The 27,842-nt window shown below is 51.6% G+C and overlaps 1 protein-coding gene across 1 annotated transcript in view; it reads left to right on the top strand.

Moving 5' to 3' along the window:
* The window catches only part of gtpbp2b (GTP binding protein 2b), a 74,435-nt gene extending 46,900 nt beyond the window's left edge, over window positions 1–27,535 (top strand). The window contains exons 3-12 of the mRNA XM_038798904.1: window positions 6,126–6,310; window positions 6,550–6,658; window positions 15,196–15,393; window positions 16,312–16,486; window positions 17,953–18,172; window positions 20,328–20,463; window positions 21,580–21,638; window positions 24,510–24,681; window positions 26,435–26,599; window positions 26,736–27,535. Of these exons, the coding sequence (XP_038654832.1) occupies window positions 6,126–6,310; window positions 6,550–6,658; window positions 15,196–15,393; window positions 16,312–16,486; window positions 17,953–18,172; window positions 20,328–20,463; window positions 21,580–21,638; window positions 24,510–24,681; window positions 26,435–26,599; window positions 26,736–26,894 (1,578 nt within the window). The 3' untranslated portion in view covers window positions 26,895–27,535. The remainder of the gene's footprint in view (window positions 1–6,125; window positions 6,311–6,549; window positions 6,659–15,195; window positions 15,394–16,311; window positions 16,487–17,952; window positions 18,173–20,327; window positions 20,464–21,579; window positions 21,639–24,509; window positions 24,682–26,434; window positions 26,600–26,735) is intronic.
* Window positions 27,536–27,842: the final 307 nt, after the last annotated feature.

Here is a 27,842-nt window from a genome sequence, read left to right as displayed (position 1 = left end):
AAGATGGACTGCTGTAACGCACCAAGGTTCCTAAGACAGCACCTTCCAATCTCACAACCACTACCATCTAAAAGGACAAGAGCAGCAGGTACCTGGGAACCCCACCACCTGGAGGTTCCCGTCCAAGTCACTCCCCACCCTGACTGGGAAATATATCGGCCGTTCCTTCACTGTCACTGGGGCAACATCCTGGAACTCCCTCCCTAACAGCACAGTAGGTGTACCTACACCCCAAGGACTGCAGTGGTTCAAGAAGGCAGCTCACCACCACCTTCTGAAGGGTAACTAGGGATGGGCAACAATTGCTGGCCTAACCAGCTATGCCCACATCCCGTTAAATTAATTTAAGAAAAAGTTCTTCCTCATCTCAGTCCTGAATGGCTGACCCCTTATTCCTAGGCTGTGACCCCTAGTTCTGGACGCCCCCAACATCGGGAACATTGTTCCCGCATCTCACCTGTCCAGTCCCATCAGGATTCTATATGTTTCTATGAGAGGTTGTGTCTTGTGGGGGAGGCTGGGACTGGGGACCTGTTCAGATGAAGACGAGGGTAATGTTTTTCTCAGAGGGTGGTTAGTGAGTGGAACTCTTCCCAGAGAACAGTGGAGGCTACCTATTGAATTAATTCAAGGCTGGGTTAGATCAATTTTGGATGGAGAAGAGAGTTGAGGGTTATGGGGAAAGGGGGTGGGGCGGGGGGAGTGACAGGAAAGTCTGGGGAGATCACAGCTACATCAAACATGATCTTATTGAATGGACTTGAAGGACCGAATGGCCTACTGCTAAGTCACATGATCCTCTGTTGTGGAATGAGTGCTTTGCTGCAGTTCTGGAGGGCTCCCTGTGTGGAGTCCACCCTGCAAAGCATCATCTTGATCAGATAGTTCCACATTCTGAGATCAAAGCTCAACCAGCTGTAAGTACAACAGATCGACTTGAAAAACAGGGCCTGGTATCTGGGCAAAGGCAGCTATTGTTTAGTACAGAGAAAGATCCCAGAAACGACTGAGGCAAATGAGCTGCCCTTAACACTTGGTGGAATTTCGGGATAGAATATTGTCCCAGGTATTGGGAATACTCTGATATACAGTATGATTGTATCTTGGGGCAGCACGGTGGCCTAGTGGTTAGCACAACCGCCTCACGGCGCTGAGGTCCCAGGTTCGATCCCGGCTCTGGGTCACTGTCTGTGTGGAGTTTGCACATTCTCCCCGTGTCTGCGTGGGGTTCGCCCCCACAACCCAAAAATGTGCAGAGTAGGTGGATTGGCCACGCTAAATTGCCCCTTAATTGGAAAAAATAATTGGGTAATCTAAATTTAAAAATTTTTTTAAAAAATGATTGTATCTTGGAGGAATATTGTTACTGTACAGCGTGTTGTGGGTGTGTGTATATTAGAGATTGTTACTATACAGGGTAGTGAGGGTGTGTGTATTAGTGTGTATTGTTACTGTACATGGCGTTGTCGGTGTGTATTAGAGATTGTTACTGTACAGGGTAGTGAGGGTGTGTGTATTAGAGATTGTTACTGTACAGGGTAGTGAGGGTGTGTGTATTAGAGATTGTTACTGTACAGGGTGTAGTGGGTGTGTATTAGAGACTGGTACTGTACAGGGTGATGAGGTGTGAGTAATAGATTAGTAATACTGTACAGGGTAGTGAGGGTGTGAGTATTAGAGATTGTTACTGTACAGGGTAGTGAGGGTGTGAGTATTAGAGATTGTTACTGTACAGGGTAGTGAGGGTGTGTGTGTATTAGAGATTGTTACTGAACAGGGTAGTGAGCGTGTATGAGTATTAGAGATTGTTACTGTACAGGGTAGTGAGGTGTGAGTATTAGAGATTGTTACTGTACAGGGTAGTGAGGTGTGAGTATTAGAGATTGTTATTGTACAGGGTAGTGAGGTGTGAGTAATTAGAGATTGTTATTGTACCGGGTAGTGAGGGTGTGAGTATTAGAGATTGTTACTGTACAGGGTAGTGAGGGTGTGAGAATATTGGAGAGTGTTACTGTACAGGGTAGTGAGGGTGTGTGTATTATAGATTGTTACTGTACAGGGTTGTGTGTGTGTATTAGAGATTGTTACTGTACAGGCGTTGCGGATGTGTGTTAGAGATTGTTACTGAACAGGGTAGTGAGCGTGTATGAGTATTAGAGGTTGTTACTGTACAGGGTAGTGAGGGTGTGTGTGAGTATTAGAGATTGTTACAGTACAGGGTAGTGAGGTGTGAGTATTAGAGATTGTTATTGTACAGGGTAGTGAGGTGTGAGTAATTAGAGATTGTTATTGTACCGGGTAGTGAGGGTGTGAGTATTAGAGATTGTTACTGTACAGGATAGTGAGGGTGTGTGTATTAGAGATTGTTACTGTACAGGGTAGTGAGGGTGTGTGAGTATTAGAGATTGTTACTGTACAGGGTAGTGAGGGTGTGAGTATTAGAGATTGTTACTGTACAGGGTAGTGAGTGTGTGAGTATTAGAGATTGTTACTGTACAGGTAGTGAGGGTGTATGAGTATTAGAGATTGTTACTGTACAGGGTAGTGAGGGTGTGTGAGTATTAGAGATTGTTACTGTACAGGGTAGTGAGGGTGTGAGTATTAGAGATTGTTACTGTACAGGATAGTGAGGGTGTGTGTATTAGAGATTGTTACTGTACAGGGTAGTGAGGGTGTGAGTATTAGAGATTGTTACTGTACAGGGTAGTGAGGGTGAGAGTATTAGAGATTGTTACTGTACAGGGTAGTGAGGGTGTGAGTATTAGAGATTGTTACTGTACAGGATAGTGAGGGTGTGTGTATTAGAGATTGTTACTGTACAGGGTAGTGAGGGTGTATTAGAGATTGTTGCTGTACAGGGTAGTGAGGGTGTATAAGTATTAGAGATTGCTACTCTGCAGGGTGTTGTGGGTGTGAGTATTAGAGATTATTATTGTATAGGTAGTGAGGGTGTATTAGAGATTGGTACTGTACAGGGTAGTGAATGTATGTGTATTATAGATTATTACTGTATAGGTAGTGAGGGTGTATTAGAGATTGGTACTGTACAGGGTAGTGAAGGTATGTGTATTATAGGTTGTTACTGTATAGGGTAGTGAGGGTGTATTATAGATTGTTACTCTGCAGGGTAGTGAGGGTGTATGAGTATTAGAGATTGTTACTGCACAGGGTGCTGTGGGTGTGAGTATTAGAAATTGTTACTGTACAGGGTGTTGCAGGTGTGGGTATTAGAGATTGTTACTGTACAGGGTAGTGAGGGTATGTGAGTATTAGAGATTGTTACTGTACAGGGTAGTGAGGGTATGTGAGTATTAGAGATTGTTTATGTACAGGGTAGTGAGGGTGTGTGTGAGTATTAGAGATTGTTACTGTACAGGGTAGTGAGGGTGTGAGTATTAGAGATTGTTACTGTACAGGGTAGTGAGGGTGTGTGAGTATTAGAGATTGTTACTGTACAGGGTAGTGAGGGTGTGTGAGTATTAGAGATTGCTACTGTACAGGGTAGTGAGGGTGTGAGTATTAGAGATTGTTACTGTACAGGATAGTGAGTGTGTGTGTATTAGAGATTGTTACTGTACAGGGAAGTGAGGGTGTGAGTATTAGAGATTGTTACTGTACAGGATAGTGAGGGTGTGTGTATTAGAGATTGTTACTGTACAGGATAGTGAGGGTGAGAGTATTAGAGATTGTTACTGTACAGGGTAGTGAGGTGTGTGTATTAGAGATTGTTACTGTACAGGGTAGTGAGGGTGTGAGTATTAGAGATTGTTACTGTACAGGGTAGTGAGGGTGTGAGTATTAGAGATTGTTACTGTACAGGGTAGTGAGGGTGTGTGAGTATTAGAGATTGTTATTGTACAGGGTAGTGAGGGTGTGAGTATTAGAGATTGTTACTGTACAGGGTAGTGAGGGTGTGTGTGTATTAGAGATTGTTACTGTACAGGGTAGTGAGGGTGTATGAGTACTAGAGATTGTTATTGTACAGAGTAGTGAGGGTATGAGTATTAGAGATTGTTACTGTACAGGGTAGTGAGGGTGTGTGAGTATTAGAGATTGTTACTGCACAGAGTAGTGAGTGTGCATTAGAGATTGTTATTGTACAGGGTAGTGAGGGTGTGTGAGTATTAGAGATTGTTACTGTACAGAGTAGTGAGGGTGTGTGTGAGTATTAGAGATTGTTACTGTACAGGGTAGTGAGGGTGTGTGAGTATTAGAGATTGTTACTGTACAGGGTAGTGAGGGTGTGAGAGTATTAGAGATTGTTACTGTACAGGGTAGTGAGGGTGTATGAGTACTAGAGATTGTTACTGTACAGGGTAGTGAGGGTGTGAGAGTATTAGAGATTGTTACTGTACAGGGTAGTGAGGGTGTGAGTATTAGAGATTGTTACTGTACAGGGTAGTGAGGGTGTGTGAGTATTAGAGATTGTTACTGTACAGGGTAGTGAGGGTGTGTGAGTATTAGAGATTGTTACTGTACAGGGTATTGAGGGTGCGTGAGTATTAGAGATTGTTACTGTACAGGGTAGTGAGGGTGTGTGAGTATTAGAGGTTGTTACTGTACAGGGTAGTGAGGGTGTGTGAATATTAGAGATTGTTACTGTACAGGGTAGTGAGGGTGTGAGTATTAGAGATTGTTACTGTACAGGGTAGTGAGGGTGTGTGAGTATTAGAGATTGTTACTGTACAGGGTAGTGAGGGTGTGTGAGTATTAGAGATTGTTACTGTACAGGGTATTGAGGGTGCGTGAGTATTAGAGATTGTTACTGTACAGGGTAGTGAGGGTGTGTGAGTATTAGAGGTTGTTACTGTACAGGGTAGTGAGGGTGTGTGAATATTAGAGATTGTTACTGTACAGGGTAGTGAGGGCGTGAGTATTAGAGATTGTTACTGTACAGGGTAGTGAGGGTGTGTGAGTATTAGAGATTGTTACTGTACAGGGTAGTGAGGGTGTGTGAGTATTAGAGATTGTTACTGTACAGGGTAGTGAGGGTGCGTGAGTATTAGAGATTGTTACTGTACAGGGTAGTGAGGGTGCGTGAGTATTAGAGATTGTTACTGTACAGGGTAGTGAGGGTGTGAGTATTAGAGATTGTTACTGTACAGGGTAGTGAGGGTATGAGTATTAGAGATTGTTACTGTACAGGGTAGTGAGGGTGTGTGAGTATTAGAGATTGTTACTGTACAGGGTAGTGAGGGTGTGTGAGTATTAGAGATTGTTACTGTACAGGGTAGTGAGGGTGTGAGTATTAGAGATTGTTACTGTACGGGATAGTGAGGGTGTGTGTATTAGAGATTGTTACTGTACAGGGTAGTGAGGGTGTGAGTATTAGAGATTGTTACTGTACAGGGTAGTGAGGGTGAGAGTATTAGAGATTGTTACTGTACAGGGTAGTGAGGGTGTGAGTATTAGAGATTGTTATTGTACAGGATAGTGAGGGTGTGTGTATTAGAGATTGTTACTGTACAGGGTAGTGAGGGTGTGTGAGTATTAGAGATTGTTACTGTACAGGGTAGTGAGGGTGTGAGTATTAGAGATTGTTACTGTACAGGGTAGTGAGTGTGTGAGTATTAGAGATTGTTACTGTACAGGTAGTGAGGGTGTGAGTATTAGAGATTGTTACTGTACAGGGTAGTGAGGGTGTGAGTATTAGAGATTGTTACTGTACAGGTAGTGAGGGTGTGTGTATTAGAGATTGTTACTGTACAGGGTAGTGAGGGTGTGAGTATTAGAGATTGTTACTGTACAGGGTAGTGAGTGTGTGAGTATTAGAGATTGTTACTGGAGAGGTAGTGAGGGTGTGAGTATTAGAGATTGTTACTGTACAGGGTAGTGAGGGTGTGTGAGTATTAGAGATTGTTACTGTACAGGGTAGTGAGGGTGTGTGAATATTAGAGATTGTTACTGTACAGAGTAGTGGGTGTTAGAGATTGTTACTGTACAGAGTAGTAGGTGTTAGAGGGCGAGTGTGGGTGGGGTGTTTGTCTCTTTGGGGTGATTGGTATTGATGAGGTGTAGGTTGTCAGTTTATGAATGTATTGGTCAGGACAGACGTGTTGCTAAGATGTGGTTCATCTCCGTACACGCCTTCATTCTAGTAATCCCTGTCTTCTCTCTCTCCCCAGCTGAAGTTAGTTAATCCCTCCCAATATCGCTTTGAACACTTGGTCACACAGATGAAATGGCGCCTGCAGGAAGGTCGGGGAGAAGCTGTTTATCAGATTGGTGTGGAGGACAATGGTCTGCTAATCGGTCTGTCTGACGATGAACTCCGAGCTTCTCTGAAGACACTACGTCGAATGGCAGAAAAGTAAATACTCCCAGTGTTCTGCCATCTGCTCTGAGCTGAAAGATGTGATGGTGAACCCTTTACCATGGTTGTGTGATGTTTGTGCGAATCCTGCATACCCTTGTCTCAGAGCCCACAGTGGTTTTGTCGTCACCTGCGCGATTGTTGTCAGTTTTCGGTTGGTTTCCTCAGTGTTTTGTTTTGAGTTATTGTCTGCTGCAGGGCTGCTGGATTCAAGCTGCTGTTTGTTGTTTGTGCAGAGTTGGTGCAGACATCACCATTCTTCGGGAGCGCAATGTGGAATATGACATGGACTCGCCCAGACGAATAGCCGAGGTTTTGATCAGGAAAGTTCCGGATGATCAGCAGGTACGAGCTGGAATATTTCTGTGTTAGCCTGAACCCTGCGATCAATGGGTACATTTCACATGACACGAGCTGGCAACTGGGGGAATCAACCTGCCTGCTGTTGAGATGTCAAAACTGAGGGACAATTACTTGGCAGTAGACAGGGAAGATCATATCACAGAATTGTTATAGTGCAGGAGGAGGCCATTCAGCCCATTGTGTGCACCGACTCTCCAAACATAAGAACTAGGAGCAGGAGTAGGCCATCTGGCCCCTCGAGCCTGCTCCGCCATTCAATTAGATCATGGCTGATCTTTTGTGGACTCAGCTCCACTTTCCGGCCCCAACACCATAACCCTTAATCCCTTTATTCTTCAAAAAACTATCTATCTTTACCTTAAAAACATGTAATGAAGGAGCCTCAACTGCTTCACTGGGCAAGGAATTCCATAGATTCACAACCCTTTGGGTGAAGAAGTTCCTCCTAAACTCAGTCCTAAATCTACTTCCCCTTATTTTGAGGCTATGCCCCCTAGTTCTGCTGTCACCCGCCAGTGGAAACAACCTGCCCGCATCTATCCTATCTATTCCCTTCATAATTTTAAATGTTTCTATAAGATCCCCCCTCATCCTTCTAAATTCCAACGAGTACAGTCCCAGTCTACTCAACCTCTCCTCATAATCCAACCCCTTCAGCTCTGAGATTAACCTAGTGAATCTCCTCTGCACACCCTCCAGCGCCAGTACGTCCTTTCTCAAGTAAGGAGACCAAAACTGAACACAATACTCCAGGTGTGGCCGCACTAACACCTTATACAATTGCAACATAACCTCCCTAGTCTTAAACTCCATCCCTCTAGCAATGAAGGACAAAATTCCATTTGCCTTCTTAATCACCTGTTGCACTTGTAAACCAACCTTCTGTGACTCATGCACTAGCACACCCAAGTCTCTCTGAACAGCGGCATGCTTTAATATTTTATCGTTTAAATAATAATCCCGTTTGCTGTTATTCCTACCAAAATGGATAACCTCACATTTGTCAACATTGTATTCCATCTGCCAGACCCGAGCCCATTCACTTAACCTATCCAAATCCCTCTGCAGACTTCCAGTATCCTCTGCACTTTTCGCTTTACCACTCATCTTAGTGTCATCTGCAAACTTGGACACATTGCCCTTGGTCCCCAACTCCAAATCATCAATGTAAATTGTGAACAATTGTGGGCCCAACACGGATCCCTGAGGGACACCACTAGCTACTGATTGCCAACCAGAGAAACACCCATTTATCTCAACTCTTTGCTTTCTATTAATTAACCAATCCTCTATCCATGTTACCCTTAATGCCATGCATCTTTATCTTATGCAGCAACCTTTTGTGTGGCACCTTGTCAAAGGCTTTCTGGAAATCCAGATATACCACATCCATCCGCTCCCCGTTATCTACTGCACTGGTAATGTCCTCAAAAAATTCCACTAAATTAGTTAGGCATGACCTGCCTTTTACGAACCCATGCTGCGTCTGCCCAATGGGACAATTTCTATCCAGATGCCTCGCAATTTCTTCCTTGATGATAGATTCCAGCATCTTCCCTATTACCGAAGTTAAATTCACTGGCCTATAATTTCCTGCTTTCTGCCTACCTCCTTTTTTAAACAGTGGCGTCACGTTTGCTAATTTCCAATCCACCGGGACCACCCCAGAGTCTAGTGAATTTCGGTAAATTATCACTAGTGCATCTGCAATTTCCCTAGCCATCTCTTTTAGCACTCTGGGATGCATTCCATCAGGGCCAGGAGACTTGTCTACCTTTAGCCCCATTAGCTTGCCCATCACTCCCTCCTTAGTGATAACAATCCTCTCAAGGTCCTCACCTGCAATAGCCTCATTTCTATCAGTCGCTGGCATGTTATTTGTGTCTTCCACTGTGAAGACCGACCCAAAAAACCTGTTCAGTTCCTCATCCATTTCCTCATTTCCCATTATTAAAACTCCCTTCTCATCCTCTAAAGGACCAATATTTACCTTAGCCACTCTTTTTTGTCTTATATATTTGTAAAAACTTTTACTGTCTGTTTTTATATTCTGAGCAAGTTTACTCTCATACTCTATCTTACTCTTCTTTATAGCTTTTTTAGTAGCTTTCTGTTGCCCCCTAAAGATTTCCCAGTCCTCTAATCTCCCAGCAATCTTTGCCACTTTATATGCTTTTTCCTTCAATTTGATACTCTCCCTTATTTCCTTAGATATCCACGGTCGATTTTCCCTCTTTCTTCCGTCCTTCCTTTTTGTTGGTATAAACCTTTGCTGAGCACTGTGAAAAATCACTTGGAAGGTTCTCCACTGTTCCTCAACTGTTCCACCATAAAGTCTTAGCTCCCAGTCTACCTTAGCTAGTTCTTCTCTCATCCCCTTGTAAACATGCATTGTGACTTAGTGCCTTTCCCCTACCTCTTCCTCGCACCCCTGCACATTGTTTCCAATCAAATAATCATCTTTTTTTAATATAAATTTAGAGTACCCAATTATTTTTTCCAATTAAGGGGCAATTTAGCATGGCCAATCCACCTATCCTACACATCTTTTGGGTTGTGGAGACGAACCCCACGCAGACACGGGGAGAACGTGCAAAATCCACACGGACAGTGACCCAGGGCCGGGATTCAGACCCAGGGCCGGGATTCGAACCCAGGTCCTCAGCGCCGTAGGCATCAATGCTAACCACTGTGCCGCCGTGCTGCCCCATCAAATAATCATCTATCGCCCTCCTAAATGCCTCAATTAAACCTGCCTCCACCACACTTGCAGGTCGTGCATTCCAGACCCCAACCACATCACATTTGCTTCTTTGTTGGGTGGTGCAGTGGTTAGCACTGTTGCCCCACGGAGCCAGGGACCCGAGTTCCATATAGGCCCTGGGTCACTGTGAGTGTGGAATTTCCCGTGTCTGCGTGGGTTTCACCCCCACAACCCAAAGATGTGCGGGTTAGGAGGACTGGCCACGCTAAATTGCCCCTTAATTAGAAACAAAAAATTGGGCATTCTAAATTTATTTGAAAAAAACAAACTCTGTTCCCTCTCGTTCTCAATCCTCTGAGGAGCAGGAACAGATTCTCCCCGTCTACTCTGTCCACACTCCCCATGATTTTGAACATTTTTATCAAATCTCCTCTTAGCCTCTTCTCTCCAAGGGGAATCTGTCCCCATCACCCCAACTCCCGTGTCGATCAGAAACCCGTCCCCGTAACCCCCAACTCCCGTGTCGATCAGAAACCCGTCCCCGTAACCCCCAACTCCCGTGTCGATCAGAAACCCATCCCCATCACCCCCAACTCCCGTGTCGATCAGAAACCCGTCCCCATCCCCCCCAACTCCCGTGTCGATCAGAAACCCGTCCCCCCCAACTCCCGTGTCGATCAGAAACCCATCCCCATCACCCCCAACTCCCGTGTCGATCAGAAACCCGTCCCCGTAACCCCCAACTCCCGTGTCGATCAGAAACCCGTCCCCGTAACCCCCAACTCCCGTGTCGATCAGAAACCCGTCCCCCCCAACTCCCGTGTCGATCAGAAACCCGTCCCCGTAACCCCCAACTCCCGTGTCGATCAGAAACCCGTCCCCATCCCCCCCAACTCCGTGTCGATCAGAAACCCGTCCCCATCACCCCCAACTCCCGTGTCGATCAGAAACCCATCCCCATCCCCCCCAACTCCGTGTCGATCAGAAACCCGTCCCCGTCCCCCCCAACTCCGTGTCGATCAGAAACCCGTCCCCATCCCCCCCAACTCCCGTGTCGATCAGAAACCCGTCCCCATCCCCCCCAACTCCGTGTCGATCAGAAACCCGTCCCCATCCCCCCCAACTCCCGTGTCGATCAGAAACCCGTCCCCGTAACCCCCCAACTCCCGTGTCGATCAGAAACCCGTCCCCATCACCCCCAACTCCCGTGTCGATCAGAAACCCATCCCCATCCCCCCCAACTCCCGTGTCGATCAGAAACCCGTCCCCATCCCCCCCAACTCCCGTGTCGATCAGAAACCCGTCCCCGTAACCCCCAACTCCCGTGTCGATCAGAAACCCATCCCCATCCCCCCCAACTCCCGTGTCGATCAGAAACCCGTCCCCGTAACCCCCAACTCCCGTGTCGATCAGAAACCCATCCCCATAACCCCCAACTCCCGTGTCGATCAGAAACCCGTCCCCGTAACCCCCAACTCCCGTGTCGATCAGAAACCCGTCCCCCCCAACTCCCGTGTCGATCAGAAACCCATCCCCATCACCCCCAACTCCCGTGTCGATCAGAAACCCGTCCCCATCCCCCCCAACTCCCGTGTCGATCAGAAACCCATCCCCATAACCCCCAACTCCCGTGTCGATCAGAAACCCATCCCCATAACCCCCAACTCCCGTGTCGATCAGAAACCCGTCCCCATCCCCCCCAACTCCCGTGTCGATCAGAAACCCGTCCCCGTAACCCCCAACTCCCGTGTCGATCAGAAACCCATCCCCCCCAACTCCCGTGTCGATCAGAAACCCGTCCCCGTAACCCCCAACTCCCGTGTCGATCAGAAACCCGTCCCCATCACCCCCAACTCCCGTGTCTGATAGAAATTAGGCTATGACAGGTGAGGACCTTGAGAGGATTGTTATCACTAAGGAGGGAGTGATGGGAAAGCTAATGGGGCTAAAGGTAGACAAGTCTCCTGGCCCTGATGGAATGCATCCCAGAGTGCTAAAAGAGATGGCTAGGGAAATTGCAGATGCACTAGTGATAATTTACCGAAATTCACTAGACTCTGGGGTGGTCCCGGTGGATTGGAAATTAGCAAACGTGACGCCACTGTTTAAAAAAGGAGGTAGGCAGAAAGCAGGAAATTATAGGCCAGTGAGTTTAACTTCGGTAATAGGGAAGATGCTGGAATCTATCATCAAGGAAGAAATTGCGAGGCATCTGGATAGAAATTATCCCATTGGGCAGACGCAGCATGGGTTCGTAAAAGGCAGGTCATGCCTAACTAATTTAGTGGAATTTTTTGAGGACATTACCAGTGCAGTAGATAACGGGGAGCCGATGGATGTGGTATATCTGGATTTCCAGAAAGCCTTTGACAAGGTGCCACACAAAAGGTTGCTGCATAAGATAAAGATGCATGGCATTAAGGGTAAAATAGTAGCATGGATAGAGGATTGGTTAATTAATAGAAAGCAAAGAGTTGGGATAAATGGGTGTTTCTCTGGTTGGCAGTCAGTGGCTAGTGGTGTCCCTCAGGGATCCGTGTTGGGCCCACAATTGTTCACAATTTACATTGATGATTTGGAGTTGGGGACCAAGGGCAATGTGTCCAAGTTTGCAGATGACACTAAGATGAGTGGTAAAGCAAAAAGTGCAGAGGATACTGGAAGTCTGCAGAGGGATTTGGATAGGTTAAGTGAATGGGCTCGGGTCTGGCAGATGGAATACAATGTTGACAAATGTGAGGTTATCCATTTTGGTAGGAATAACAGCAAACGGGATTATTATTTAAACGATAAAATATTAAAGCATGCCGCTGTTCAGAGAGACAAGTGCAACAGGTGATTAAGAAGGCAAATGGAATTTTGTCTTTCATTGCTAGAGGGATGGAGTTTAAGACTAGGGAGGTTATGTTGCAATTGTATAAGGTGTTAGTGTGGCCACACCTGGAGTATTGTGTTCAGTTTTGGTCTCCTTACTTGAGAAAGGACGTACTGGCGCTGGAGGGTGTGCAGAGGAGATTCACTAGGTTAATCCCAGAGCTGAAGGGGTTGGATTATGAGGAGAGGTTGAGTAGATTGGGACTGTACTCGTTGGGATTTAGAAAGATGAGGGGGGATCTTATAGAAACATTTAAAATTATGAAGGGAATAGATAGGATAGATGCGGGCAGGTTGTTTCCACTGGCGGGTGACAGCAGAACTAGGGGGCATAGCCTCAAAATAAGGGGAAGTAGATTTAGAACTGAGTTTAGGAGGAACTTCTTCACCCAAAGGGTTGTGAATCTATGGAATTCCTTGCCCAGTGAAGCAGTTGAGGCTCCTTCATTACATGTTTTTAAGGTAAAGATAGATAGTTTTTTGAAGAATAAAGGGATTAAGGGTTATGGTGTTGGGGCCGGAAAGTGGAGCTGAGTCCACAAAAGATCAGCCATGATCTAATTGAATGGCGGAGCAGGCTCGAGGGGCCAGATGGCCGACTCCTGCTCCTAGTTCTTATGTTCTAACTCCCGTGTCGATCAGAAACCCGTCCCCGTCCCCCCCAACTCCCGTGTCGATCAGAAACCCATCCCCATCCCCCCCAACTCCCGTGTCGATCAGAAACCCGTCCCCATCAGCCCCAACTCCCGTGTCGATCAGAAACCCATCCCCATCCCCCCCAACTCCCGTGTCGATCAGAAACCCGTCCCCGTCCCCCCCAACTCCCGTGTCGATCAGAAACCCATCCCCATCCCCCCCAACTCCCGTGTCGATCAGAAACCCGTCCCCATCCCCCCCAACTCCCGTGTCGATCAGAAACCCATCCCCATCCCCCCCAACTCCCGTGTCGATCAGAAACCCGTCCCCATCCCCCCCAACTCCCGTGTCGATCAGAAACCCGTCCCCATCCCCCCCAACTCCCGTGTCGATCAGAAACCCATCCCCATCCCCCCCAACTCCCGTGTCGATCAGAAACCCATCCCCATCCCCCCCAACTCCCGTGTCGATCAGAAACCCGTCCCCGTAACCCCCAACTCCCGTGTCGATCAGAAACCCGTCCCCGTAACCCCCAACTCCCGTGTCGATCAGAAACCCATCCCCATCACCCCCAACTCCGTGTCGATCAGAAACCCATCCCCATCCCCCCCAACTCCCGTGTCGATCAGAAACCCGTCCCCATCCCCCCCAACTCCCGTGTCGATCAGAAACCCGTCCCCGTAACCCCCAACTCCCGTGTCGATCAGAAACCCATCCCCATAATCCCTGTTGTTGACGTCTATCTCTATTAATGACCACAATGTGCGAGTGTGTTCCGTGTATTGGACAAATGTCCACACAAGTATTTAGTATAATCACAGTTTTTTATTGAACATAGAATTAGTTCTATATTTAATAAACTACATGCTACTGCACATTAGACTATATCTAGCAGTTTAAATGACCTTTACTCAACTTCCAAGTGCCCGGCTCTGTGCAGGTTAGATAAGGCCTTTATCTGGTTCCCCACGAGTGGCCGCTGGAGGTCGGCTGGATCGTCTAATCTGTGTGCCGTCTTCTGGTCGAGATGACGGGTCCTTGAACTTGGCAGGTCGGTGTGCTGCAGTTGGATGACAGAAGCCGGTCCCCCACAAGGGACTGAATATTGGTTGCGCATTTCTGTCGATCAAAAACCTGTCCCATAACCCTCAATTATAATAATAATCTTTATTGTCACAAGTAGGCTTACATAAACACTGCAATGAGGTTACTGTGAAAAGCCCCAAGTCGCCACATTCTGGCGCCTGATCAGGTACAAAGAGGGAGAATTCAGAATGTCCAAATTACCTAATTCCCGTGTCGATCAAAACCCTGTCCCCATAACTCTCAACTCCCGTGTCCACAGTGCTCCCGGTGTGATCTCACCATTGTCCTGTACACTTGTAGCAAATCCTCTCAACCGTAGTACTCCAACCCCCTGTGATCAACCCTGCTGGCTGGCCAGGTGTAAGATATCATAGAACCCCTACAGTGCAGAGACCATTTGGCCCATCGAGTCGGCATTGACCCTCTGAAGGAGCACCATACCTAGGTCCATTCCCTCATTCCGTCCCTGTAACCCCATTGAACCTGCACACCTCTGGACAGTCAGGGACAATTGATCAAGGCCAGTCCACATAACACACACATTTTTGGACTTGGGAGGAAACCGGAGCACCCAGAGGAAACCCACGCAGACACTGGGAGAAAGTACAATTTCCACGCAGTCACTCGAGGCCGGAATTGAAGCCGGTTCCCTGTTGCTGTGAGGCAGCAGTGCTGATCACTGCAGCCCAATGAGCGAGGATTGCCTCCGCTTCGTACGTTAAATATATTTGAACCATTTCAACCTAGAGGGTGTGAGAACTTAGCACCAGGCTTGTGGATTCAGTGCTGCAAAGTGCAAGCGCCTCTTGGGAGCGGTTCTTCTGAGATAGCCGTTATCTCATTGTTGCAGAGAGTGTGAGGGATTGGACTGGAAATATGCCAGTTAAAGCTGCTGCTGGGAGTGAGATATTGTGATTAACATCTGAAGCACAGAGTTAGATCTCAGCAGGGTCTAAGGGGAGCGCACAGGAAAGGTCCCAGGACTGTCTGTCTCAGTGGCTAGTTCATGGGATCTGGCTGGGTGTCACTTTGTGACTGGGAAAATTTGAAGTGGCAAAGGGCTGGATGCATATGATGGATGAGATTTGAGAGTTAGCTTGCTACAATACTGTTCTGCAATATCACAATCTATTTTACTCCCATTGTAAGTGAAGTTTGAATGCAGAAAGTTTTGGAGGAATGTCCCTGTTGACATTTTCACTATTGGGTTCCTTTGCAGTTCCTGGATCTGCGAGTGGCAGTATTAGGGAATGTGGATTCCGGAAAGTCCACCCTCTTGGGGGTCCTTACACAAGGGGAGCTGGATAATGGACGAGGTCGCGCACGTCTTAACCTCTTCAGACACCTGCACGAGATCCAGTCCGGCCGAACCTCCAGCATCAGTTTTGAGATCCTGGGATTTAACAGCAAAGGCGAGGTAGGTCCATGAACCAGCCTGCGTTAGAATGTTAACCGGCCTGCGTTAGAATGTTAACCGGCCTGCGTTAGAATGTTAACCGGCCTGCGTTAGAATGTTAACCGGCCTGCGTTAGAATGTTAACCGGCCTGCGTTAGAATGTTAACCAGCCCAAGGCCTCATTAGGAAAGAAACGAGACCTATACAGCTGGCTGGGAATGAGTGAGTGAATAAGGCTGTTCTGAGATTCACTATCCGAACACTGAATGGGTGGTGCATCAGAGGCAGTCTGTGGGAAATACCTCAGTAAATATGAGAACCTTCACAACAAGGCTGAATGTTTACTTTGGGGTGTCTGTGTCCACATTCTCCTGTCTGATTCCTCCCCTGGAGGGGTCTGTGAGGGGTCCTGTTATACAACCCTCCCTACCTGAGAGAGAGGTAGTGGCTCGAGGGGCTGAATGGCCTGCTCTGTTCCTGGATTCTGCTAGCTGAAATTGAAGAGGGGTACGCTGACACCATTGCTGTGGTGTCAGGATAATGATTGGAGGGGCAGCACGGTGGTGCAGTGGTTACCACCACCGTGCTAACCACCTCATGGCGCCGAGGTCCCAGGTTCGATCCCGGCTCTGGGTCACTGTCTGTGTGGAGTTTGCACATTCTCCCCGTGTTCGCGTGGGTTTCGCCCCCACAACCCAAAGATGTGCAGGGTAGGTGGATTGGCCGCACTAAATTGCCCCTTAATTGGAAAAAAACAAATTGGGTACTCTAAATTTATTTTAAAAAGAGAAAAAAAGGGATAATGATTGGAGTTTTCCTGTTTGAAACTGCTGCCAGACCAGCTGAATCCTGTGGATCTGTGAGGCTCAGCTCCTCCTCATAGTTAGAGTGGTCCCAATGAGCATCTGCCTTAATGTGCTTCTTGTGCCTTGCTCTAAGGTGGTAAATTACAGTGACTCCCGGACAGCAGAGGTCATCTGTGAAAGTGCCTCCAAAATGATTACCTTCATTGACCTGGCCGGACACCACAAGTACCTAAAGACCACCATCTTTGGCCTGACAAGCTACTGCCCGGACTTTGCCATGCTCGTTGTCAGTGCCAACACTGGGATAGGTATGTCATAGTACACATGTTACAGAGACAATGTGGCAAAGGTTCACCAGGCTCATTCCTGGGGTGGTGGAATTGTCCCGGGAGGGCGGGACTGTCCCGGGAGGGCGGGACTGTCACAGGAGGGCGGGGACAGCAGTGTGAGAGATTGAGGAGATTGGGCTGCCCTTGAGTTTTCTTGAGTTTATAAGAATGAACAGTGATCTGATTGAAATTTACACAGTTCAGTCCCTAGTTCGGTGCAGGATGGGTGTTTCCATTGGCTGGAAGGGTGGGGCTCGAGAACAAGGACAGACCACTCAGGATACAAGCTAGGCCATTTAGGACTGAGGATAGGAGGAATTACTTCACTCAGGGTGAATCTTTGGAATTTTCTATCCTAGAGGGCTGTCGAGACTCAGTCATTGAACAAGGTCAAGACAGAGATCGATAGATTACAACATATTGAATATACCAAGTGATATGGGGGTTAGTGATTGAAAATGGCACTGAGGGCAAAGATCGGCCAGTATTCAAAGTTGTTGGTGGGGCTGAATGGCCATTTCCTCTTCCCTTTGAGCAATGACCACAAGGGGTTGTCCATTGGGACGCTGGACATGAATAAAATCACTCAATGTTCCTGTTCCCGATCACCATCCAATCAGCTCTGCTGGTCAGTGATGCTTTCTGGAAGTTAGATCAGACTCTGTGATGCCTCCATGGTAGACCAGCTTGTTACTGCTGGTTGTTGCAGTGATTATATGGTGTGTTTGACAAAGGGCTGGACCCATGTGAGAATCAGCAGGTTCAGGGGTGGGGGTTATTCACAGTAATGTTCAGGATGATTCTGGAATGATTTACCTCGGGTAGAACCCCCTGTGCGAAGGGAACTGTTGAAATCTGCGGCGGGAGGGGGCGGGGCTGCAGCGGGAGGGGCTGCGGCTGGAGGAGTTCAGTGTTCGAGACTGAAGCCACTGTCCAATCCGGTCAGCCCCCCCCCCCCCCCCCCCCCCCGGATATGTGGAGCAAGGGTAGGCAATTTGCAGATGTTAAGGTACTAGCAGAAATCGCGAGGGGCCAAATGGCCAACTCCTGCTCCTTGTTCGTTTGCCCGTATGTCTCCACGTCCCCAAGGTCAGGATGGGCACCTCCACTGTGAGCAACGGTACTGATAGTCTTTACCCAACCGAGGGAACACCCAATCCATTGGGAAATTAGCCTATCGGCTTATGTGGAGCCCTCAAAGTAACGGCCCTCCATGCCCCATTGTGTGACTGGCAGGTTCCATGGGGAGTCAGGGGAGTCAGATTAGACCTGCCACAGAGGATCAGTGGTTCCATGTGGAGACTCTGCTCGACTCTTTCATTCCCCCTCTCCTGGTGCTGCATCGGTGATTCTGCATGTGCCCCTGTGATAGTCTGGTAAGGCTAAATATTACTCTCTCTGAACACACTAACTCTGCACTAACTCTCACTGTCTCATCTCTGCAGCTGGTACCACACGCGAGCACCTGGGCTTGGCGATGGCTCTCAAGGTTCCCTTCTTCATTGTGATCAGTAAAGTTGACTTGTGTACAAAGGCCACTATCGATCGGACTGTTAAACAGCTGGAGATGGTTCTAAAGCAGCCAGGCTGTAACAAAGTGCCACTGTTGGTGTCGAGCAGCGATGATGCAGTAACAGCAGCTCAGCAGTTTGCACATTCTCCAAGGTAAGAGCTGGCTCCGTAATGGCAATGACCCACCGAGCCTCCCCCTCATGAAAAGTATTCATTCAGCTTCTCTAACTTCAATAATCTATTGTACTGATGATGGTGTCCTGGTTCCAGTCAGAAATGTGCACATCTTTTCCACACACAGTTAGACTGCACTTTCTACAGTTCTGGTCTCTGTTATAGAGACACTAGAGAAAGTGCACAGAACAGATTCATGGGTATTAAGAGGTTGGCCCTAACGCTGCATAGGGCAGTGGTGCCTTTAAGATGTCAGCAGTTACCATAGTAACAGGATATGAGGGAGAGCATTAGTTCTACCCATCAGGGTTTTTTTATTATTCATCCACAGTATGTTAAGCATTTGCAACCACCTTAGCCTCTTCCAGAGATCCCCAGCATCACAGCTGTGAATCTTCAGCCAATACGATTCACTCCGTGTGATATCAAGAAACAGCTGAAGGCCCTGGATACTGCAAAGGCTCTGGGCCCTGACAATATCCCAGCAATAGTACTGAAGACTTGTGCTCCAGAACTTGCCGCCCCCCCCTAGCCAAGCTGTTCCAGTACAGCTACAACACTGCCATCTACCCAGCAATGTGGGAAATTGCCCAGGTGTGTCCTGTACACAAGAAACAGGACAAATCCAACCCAGCCAATTACCGCCCTATCAGTCTACTCTCCATCAGCAGCAAAGTGATGGGAGGAGTCAGCAACAGGGCTATCAAGCAGCACTTACTCAGCAATAACCTGCTCACTGACACTCAGTTTGGGTTCCCCCAGGGTCACTCAGCTCCTGACCTCATTACAGCCTTGGTTCAAACATGGACAATAGAGCTGAATGCCAGAGGGGAGGTGAGAGTGACTGCCCTTTGACATCAAGGCAGCATTTGACCGAGTGTGGCATCAAGGAGCCCGAGCTAAACTGGAGTCAATGGGAATCAGGGGGGAAACTCTCCGCTGGTTGGGGTCATACCCGGCACAAAGGGAGATGGTTGTGGTGGTCGGAGGTCAATCATCTCAGCTCCAGGACATCACTGCAGGAGTTCCTCAGGGTAGTGTCCTCGGCCCAGCCAGGCAGTCTGTTTGGTACAGGTACCATTCTTCATATATCCTTGTGGAATGAGCTTGTCCCTGGTGTCCCTGGTTCCTCAGGGTAGTGTCCTCGGCCCAGCCAGGCAGTCTGTTTGGTACAGGTACCATTCTTCATATATCCTTGTGGAATGAGCTTGTCCCTGGTGAGGCCAGCATTTATTGCCCAGCATTAATTATTCAATTGAAGGTGAGCGGCCTTCTCGAGGACGGAGTGGCTTTCTCAGTCATCTCAACAACGTTGCTGCTGGACTGGAGTCACATGGAGCAGGGTAGGGAAATAAATCCCTCTTCCCCACACAAAGGGATATCCTTTGGGTTTTACAACAATCCGCTGTTTCTGTGGTTAGCATTATTGCTGACTTTCTATTCCAGATTTATTTAATGAAATTAATTTAAATTCCCCACCTGCTGGTGAGGCCGGGATGATGAATCACAGCTCTGTCACCCTGGTAGACAGTGGCCACTGGCTGTGTGGGGACAGACAGTGATTGTTGCACAGCTCTGTCACCCTGGTAGACAGTGGCCACTGGCTGTGTGGGGACAGACAGTGATTGTTGCACAGCTCTGTCACCCTGGTAGACAGTGGCCACTGGCTGTGTGGGGACAGACAGTGATTGTTGTACAGTTACTGGAGCAGAGACTGCTGGTGGGGACAGACAGTGATTGTTGCACAGTTACTGGAGCAGAGACTGCTGGTGGGGACAGACAGTGATTGTTGCACAGTTACTGGAGCAGAGACTGCTGGTGGGGACAGACAGTGATTGTTGCACAGTTACTGGAGCAGAGACTGCTGGTGGGGACAGACAGTGATTGTTGCACAGTTACTGGAGCAGAGACTGCTGGTGGGGAGGGGGTGAGTTTGACCCTGAGCCGTACTCTCCCAGGCCAGCAGACACTGTTGCTCCAGCCTATCACAGACAGAGCTTTCCGTTATCCTGTTTCTCTCTCCACAGAAACCGCCTGACCTGCTGAGTATTTCCAGCAATTTTTGTTTTTAACCTGCAGTTTAGTCTCGGAAATAGAAATTTCTCTTTGTAACGTCCCTGTTTGTTCTGTTTAGCATCACTCCAATTTTCCCCCTGTCCAGTGTGAGTGGGATAAACCTGGAAATGCTGAAAGTATTCCTCAACGTGCTTCCTCCACTAACCAACAGTAAGGAACAGGAGGAGCTCATGCAGCAACTCACTGAGTTCCAGGTAAACATACCAGCAGGGAGACCACCTTGTTCCACAGTCAGGACAAAGGAAAGAATTTGCATTGATGTAGCACCTTTCACCTGCTCGGGTTGCACCAGCCTATTGGGTACTTTTGAAGTGATGTCGGAAACGCAGCAGCTAATTTGCACAACGACCTCCCACAAACAGAATGAGCTGAATGATCAAATGTGTTTCCAGTAATGTTGGTTATGGAACAAATATTAACCAGGAGATAGAGAATTCTCACTTTCTTCAAATACAAGGGATCTTTTATACCAACCTTAGTTTAATGTTTTGTGTGTCCAACAATGCCATCAGGTGAGTGTTGGGCGGCACAGTGGTTAGCACTGCTGCCTCATAGCACCAGAGACCCTCTGACAGTGCAGCACTGACTCAGTACTGACCCTCTGACAGTGCGGCACTCCCTCAGTACTGACCCTCTGACAGTGCGGCACTCCCTCAGTACTGACCCTCTGACAGTGCGGCACTCCCTCAGTACTGACCCTCTGACAGTGCGGCACTCCCTCAGTACTGACCCTCTGACAGTGCGGCACTCCCTCAGTACTGACCCTCTGACAGTGCAGCACTCCCTCAGTACTGACCCTCTGACAGTGCGGCACTCCCTCAGTACTGACCCTCTGACAGTGCAGCACTCCCTCAGTACTGACCCTCTGACAGTGCGGCACTCCCTCAGTACTGACCCTCTGACAGTGCGGCACTCCCTCAGTACTGACCCTCTGACAGTGCAGCACTCCCTCAGTACTGACCCTCTGACAGTGCGGCACTCCCTCAGTACTGACCCTCTGACAGTGCAGCACTCACTCAGTCCTGACCCTCTGACGGTGCTGGACAATGACCCGCCCTATCCTCGTAAAGTGCAAACTCCACACAGTCACCTGAGGCCGGAATCGAACCGGGATCTCTGGCGCTGTGAGGCAGCAGTGCAGACCAGTGTGCCGCCATGCTGTGCCTCAGTGTGGGCCCAGATCCCTTCACGCTGTTCCATTATTTGATAGGATGAGGAATTTGGCAAGATGTGTTGGATGCGGTGAAGAGAATGTGAAGTGCTATTCTTAACAATATTTGTGATCTCATACGTCACTATATGTTCTGCAGGTTGATGAAATCTACTCTGTTCCTGATGTTGGGACTGTTGTTGGTGGGACACTGTACAGGTACGAATAATATGCTGTGTTTCAGAGCTTACAACCCTTCCTCATCGCTTTCCCAATGTGTGGCTAATGGAGTTCATATTGGGAAAGTGGCAGCTTAGTTTGAGATTGGGATTGAATCACTACTATCCAGTTGAGATTTACAATTAGAAATGCTGATCAAAACTTGGCACTTCCCCACGATGGCTGCAATACGAACGAAAGGAGACGGAAGCGGATGTAAAACCACCGGTCACATCCTGTCAGGAGCTGGGTTGGCTCCCCGGCGCTGGGTTGGGGGCCCCGGCGCTGGGTTGGGGCCTGGGTGCTGGGTTGGGGGCCCCGGCGCTGGGTTGGGGGCCCCGGGGCTGGGTTGGGGCCTGGGTGCTGGGTTGGAGGCCCCGGCGCTGGGTTGGGGCCTGGGTGCTGGGTTGGGGGCCCTGGCCCCGGAGCTGGGTTGGGGCCTGGGTGCTGGGTTGGGGCCCCGGCGCTGGGTTGGGGGCCACGGCGCTGGGTTGGAGGCCCCGGCGCTGGGTTGGGGGCCCCGGGGCTGGGTTGGAGGCCCCGGCGCTGGGTTGGGGGCCCCGGCGCTGGGTTGGGGCCTGGGTGCTGGGTTGGAGGCCCCGGCGCTGGGTTGGGGGCCCTGGGGCTGGGTTGGGGGCCTGGGTGCTGGGTTGGGGGCCCCGGGGCTGGGTTGGGGCCTGGGTGCTGGGTTGGGGGCCCCGGCGCTGGGTTGGAGGCCCCGGTGCTGGGTTGGAGGCCCCGGCGCTGGGTTGGGGGCCCCGGCGCTGGGTTGGGGGCCCCGGCGCTGGGTTGGAGGCCCCGGCGCTGGGTTGGAGGCCCCGGCGCTGGGTTGGGGCCTGGGTGCTGGGTTGGGGGCCCCGGCGCTGGGTTGGGGCCTGGGTGCTGGGTTGGGGGCCCCGGGGCTGGGTTGGAGGCCCCGGGGCTGGGTTGGGGGCCCCGGCGCTGGGTTGGGGGCCCCGGGGCTGGGTTGGAGGCCCCGGCGCTGGGTTGGAGGCCCCGGCGCTGGGTTGGAGGCCCCGGAGCTGGGTTGGGGCCTGGGTGCTGGGTTGGGGCCCCGGCGCTGGGTTGGGGGCCACGGCGCTGGGTTGGAGGCCCCGGCGCTGGGTTGGAGGCCCCGGCGCTGGGTTGGAGGCCCCGGCGCTGGGTTGGAGGCCCCGGCGCTGGGTTGGGGCCTGGGTGCTGGGTTGGAGGCCCCGGCGCTGGGTTGGAGGCCCCGGCGCTGGGTTGGGGCCTGGGTGCTGGGTTGGAGGCCCCGGCGCTGGGTTGGAGGCCCCGGCGCTGGGTTGGGGCCTGGGTGCTGGGTTGGAGGCCCCGGGGCTGGGTTGGAGGCCCCGGCGCTGGGTTGGGGCCCCGGCGCTGGGTTGGGGGCCCCGGGGCTGGGTTGGGGCCCCCGGGGCTGGGTTGGAGGCCCCGGCGCTGGGTTGGGGCCCCCGGGGCTGGGTTGGGGCCTGGGCGCTGGGTTGGGGCCCCCGGGGCTGGGTTGGGGCCTGGGCGCTGGGTTGGGGGCCCCGGGGCTGGGTTGGGGGCCCCGGGGCTGGGTTGGAGGCCTGGGTGCTGGTTGGGGGCCCCGGGGCTGGGTTGGAGGCCCCGGCGCTGGGTTGGGGCCTGGGTGCTGGGTTGGAGGCCCCTGGGCTGGGTTGGGGCCTGGGTGCTGGGTTGGAGGCCCCGGGGCTGGGTTGGGGCCTGGGTGCTGGGTTGGGGCCTGGGTGCTGGGTTGGAGGCCCCGGGGCTGGGTTGGGGCCTGGGTGCTGGGTTGGGGCCCCCGGGGCTGGGTTGGGGCCTGGGCGCTGGGTTGGGGCCCCCGGGGCTGGGTTGGGGCCTGGGCGCTGGGTTGGGGGCCCCGGGGCTGGGTTGGGGGCCCCGGGGCTGGGTTGGAGGCCTGGGTGCTGGGTTGGGGGCCCCGGGGCTGGGTTGGAGGCCCCGGCGCTGGGTTGGGGCCTGGGTGCTGGGTTGGAGGCCCCTGGGCTGGGTTGGGGCCTGGGTGCTGGGTTGGAGGCCCCGGGGCTGGGTTGGGGCCTGGGTGCTGGGTTGGGGCCTGGGTGCTGGGTTGGAGGCCCCGGGGCTGGGTTGGGGCCTGGGTGCTGGGTTGGGGCCTGGGTTGCTGGGTTGGAGGCCCCGGCGCTGGGTTGGGGGCCCCGGGGCTGGGTTGGGGCCTGGGCGCTGGGTTGGGGCCTGGGCGCTGGGTTGGCGCCCCGGCGCTGGGTTGGAGGCCCCGGGGCTGGGTTGGGGCCTGGGCGCTGGGTTGGGGCCCCGGGGCTGGGTTGGGGCAGGGCGCTGGGTTGGGGCCTGGGCGCTGGGTTGGGGCCTGGGTGCTGGGTTGGCGCCCCGGCGCTGGGTTGGAGGCCCCTGGGCTGGGTTGGGGCCTGGGTGCTGGGTTGGAGGCCCCGGGGCTGGGTTGGGGGCCCCGGGGCTGGGTTGGAGGCCCCGGCGCTGGGTTGGAGGCCCCTGGGCTGGGTTGGGGCCTGGGTGCTGGGTTGGAGGCCCCGGGGCTGGGTTGGGGGCCCCGGGGCTGGGTTGGGGCCTGGGTGCTGGGTTGGCGCCCCGGCGCTGGGTTGGAGGCCCCGGCGCTGGGTTGGGGCCCCGGCGCTGGGTTTCTGGGAGCAGGTATTGACATTGGATACTGGGAATTAAAGGGATAAATTGATGGGTGCAGATTGGGCAGATTTGGTTTGTATCTTTGTGAGTATAGACGGTTTGGGTGATTAAATCAAGGTGTTTAAGATGGTTAAAGGAGTGGAGAGAGAATACAGAGAAATGTTTCCTCTGGTGCGGAGAATCTTTCTCCGTGTGCAGTTTGCTCTGAGCTCCTCTCCACCCTCCTGACAATATCCTGATGCTCACTCAAAGCTCTTTGTTTTTCTCTCGCACCAGTGGGATTTGCAGAGAGGGCGAGGAGCTGGTGGTGGGTCCCACAGATAACGGCATCTTCCTTCCTCTGAAAGTATGCAGCATCCAGCGGAACCGGTCTGCCTGTCGAGTACTGAGAGCGGGCCAGGCTGCTACACTGGCCCTGGGTAACTTCGACAGGGCCCTGCTCCGTAAGGTAAGTCCCCAATTCAACCCAGGCTAGCTTGGGGAACCCAGATCGGGGCAGGACAGCTGAGAGGGGCAGTCAAACCCCATCACTACCCATTGCAAAGTCACACATTCTGCCCAATGTTTGCGGAAACAAGGCGGGTAAATAGCGGCGATACAGAATGAATGAGCGGACAAGCTGGAGGGGCCGAATGGCTGCCTGTCCTTCACAAGAAGCAGAGTTTGTTGCAGTTTTTCTGCAATTCAGGGCAGTGCAGCTCCAGGGTAGCTCCAGGGCCGCTCCAGGGCAACTCCAGGGCCGCTCCAGGGCCACTCCAGGGCCACTCCAGGGCCACTCCAGGGCAGCTCCAGGGCAGCTCCAAGGGTCATTCCAGGGTGGCTCCAAGGGTCATTCCAGGGCAGCTCCAGGGCAGCTCCAAGGGTCATTCCAGGGCCGCTCCAGGGCAGCTCCAAGGGTCATTCCAGGGCCGCTCCAGGGCAGCTCCAAGGGTCATTCCAGGGCCGCTCCAGGGCTGCTCCAGGGCAGCTCCAAGGGTCATTCCAGGGCCACTCCAGGGCAGCTCCAAGGGTCATTCCAGGGCCACTCCAGGGCAGCTCCAAGGGTCATTCCAGGGCCACTCCAGGGCAGCTCCAAGGGTCATTCCAGGGCCACTCCAGGGCAGCTCCAAGGGTCATTCCAGGCCGCTCCAGGGCAGCTTCAGTGCCACTCCAGGGCAGCTCCAAGGGTCATTCCAGTGCCGCTCCAGGGCCGCTCCAAGGGTCATTCCAGGGCAGCTCCAAAGGTCATTCCAGGGCCACTCCAGGGCAGCTCCAAGGGTCATTCCAGGCCGCTCCAGGGCAGCTCCAAGGGTCATTCCAGTGCCGCTCCAGGGTGGCTCCAGGGCCGCTTCCGGGCCGCTCCAGTGCCACTCCAGGATGGCTTCCGGGCCGCTCCAGTGCCGCTCCAGGGTGGCTCCAGTGCCACTCCAGGGTGGCTCCAGTGCCACTCCAGGGCAGCTCCAGGGCAGCTTCAGTGCCACTCCAGGATGGCTTCCGGGCCGCTCCAGTGCCACTCCAGGGCAGCTCCAGGGCAGCTTCAGTGCCACTCCAGGATGGCTTCCGGGCCGCTCCAGGGTGGCTCCAGGGCAGCTTCAGTGCCACTCCAGGATGGCTTCCGGGCCGCTCCAGTGCCGCTCCAGGATGGCTTCCGGGCCGCTCCAGTGCCGCTCCAGGGTGGCTCCAGTGCCACTCCAGGATGGCTTCCGGGCCGCTCCAGGGCAGCTCCAGGGCCGCTCCAGGGCAGCTTCAGTGCCGCTTCCAGGCCACTCCAGGGCAGCTCCAGTGCCACTCCAGGGCAGCTCCAGGGCAGCTTCAGTGCCACTCCAGGGCAGCTCCAGGGCCGCTCCAGGGCAGCTTCAGGGCAGCTTCAGTGCCACTCCAGGGCAGCTTCAGTGCCACTCCAGGGCAGCTCCAGGGTGGCTCCAGGGCAGCTCCAGTGTTTTCCATTGTGTAGATACAGGAAATGCAAACAGGAGCCTTTTATTTTAGCAACAATCGTACGCACTGAAAACTAGATGGGTTAAAGGATGAAGTATCACAGAAAGATTGACTGCTGCCTGGGGCTGAGCTGTTTTCTCTGCCTGTCAGATGACCTGTGATGACTGGTGTTATACTTGGCCAATATTGTGGGGTTAATGGTGAATAGAAAGGCTGAATGTGGGAGGAAAGTGTTAGTTTGAGAGTGATGGGGTGGATTGTAACTGACTGACTTTCTGGCCCAGGGCATGGTGATGGTGAGTCTCGAGATGCATCCGACTGTCTGCTCCCTCTTCGAATCGGAGATTGTGCTGCTTTTCCACGCAAAGACTTTCCGGAAAGGATTCCAGGTCACGGTGCATGTTGGTAACGTCCGACAGACAGCGATTGTGGAGCTGATTCATGGCAAGGTAAGTCATGGTCACGGGTATCTCTCCATATCTGACTATGGTCCTGTCTCCCAGTTTCCCCTGCCTCTTCCCTCTCCTCCAGTTGTGGAGATGTGGATTGGGGTGTCCGGTTTGATGCGTTTGTTGTTTGTTTCAGGAGGATTTGAGGACTGGAGAGAAAGCTGTTGTCCGTTTCCGTTTTATTAAACATCCCGAGTATCTGAAAGTGGGGGCGAAGCTATTGTTCCGTGAAGGAGTGACGAAAGGAATCGGTCATGTTACCAAGGTTATAGCTGATGTGAAGTGCTCAGCCTGACTACAATCATCTCCAAACTCTGTCAGAGAGTCCCAACGCACCCTTCAGCAGCCGGGACCATTTACCATTGGGACTCTGCACAGGCAAGAGGATCCCACGGTTGTTCAACTACACTGGCTGTGTCCTGACCTCAGCTCAAGAGGGAATCCTCAATATCTGCAACCTGATTAAATATCAAAGCACCCTTCATGCTGCGATCTCACAGGAAGAATTCTTGCCTTTTCGCACTCGATCAGGATCTCTCCATCTGACTCTTTCATCTCTCAGTTGGTCTCTCTTTCAGTCTCTCGCTGCATCCTCTTTGCTGATGTGTTATTTGTGCTGCCTTGAAGATTGACTTCAAATCATACACGAAGGTTTCTGCACTTTCTGCTTGCTTCTGAAGTTCAACGTGAAGAGTTCTGCAATCTGAAACGTTTTCATAGACATTTGGCATCCTCTAATTCAGCACCAATTGGCATTAAAGTGGGGTGGTATCACAAAACTGTCAACGGTGGGGGAGGTACGTTCTTCAATAATGTAGAGGGAGCTTTACTCTGTATCTAACCCTGTGCTGTACCTGTCCTGGGAGTGTTTGATGGGGACAGTGTAGAGGGAGCTTTACTCTGTATCTAACCTCGTGCTGTACCTGTCCTGGGAGTGTTTGATGGGGACAGTGTAGAAGGAGCTTTACTCTGTATCTAACCCCGTGCTGTACCTGTCCTGGGAGTGTATGATGGGGACAGTGTAGAGAGAGCTTTACTCTGTATCTAACCCCGTGCTGTCCCTGTCCTGGGAATGTTTGATGGGGACAGTGTAGAGGGAGCTTTACTCTGTATCTAATCCCGTGCTGTTCCTGTCCTGGGAGTGTTTGATGGGGACAGTGTAGGGGGAGGTTACTCTGTATCTAATCCTGTGCTGTACCTGTCCTGGGAGTGTTTGATGGGGACAGTGTAGAGGGAGCTTTAC

The sequence above is a fragment of the Scyliorhinus canicula genome, chromosome 6, assembly GCF_902713615.1.
Source record: "Scyliorhinus canicula chromosome 6, sScyCan1.1, whole genome shotgun sequence".
NCBI lineage: Eukaryota > Metazoa > Chordata > Chondrichthyes > Carcharhiniformes > Scyliorhinidae > Scyliorhinus > Scyliorhinus canicula.
The sequence above is the reverse complement of the archived record's forward strand: the minus strand, read 5'-3'. Positions and strand labels throughout refer to the sequence as shown.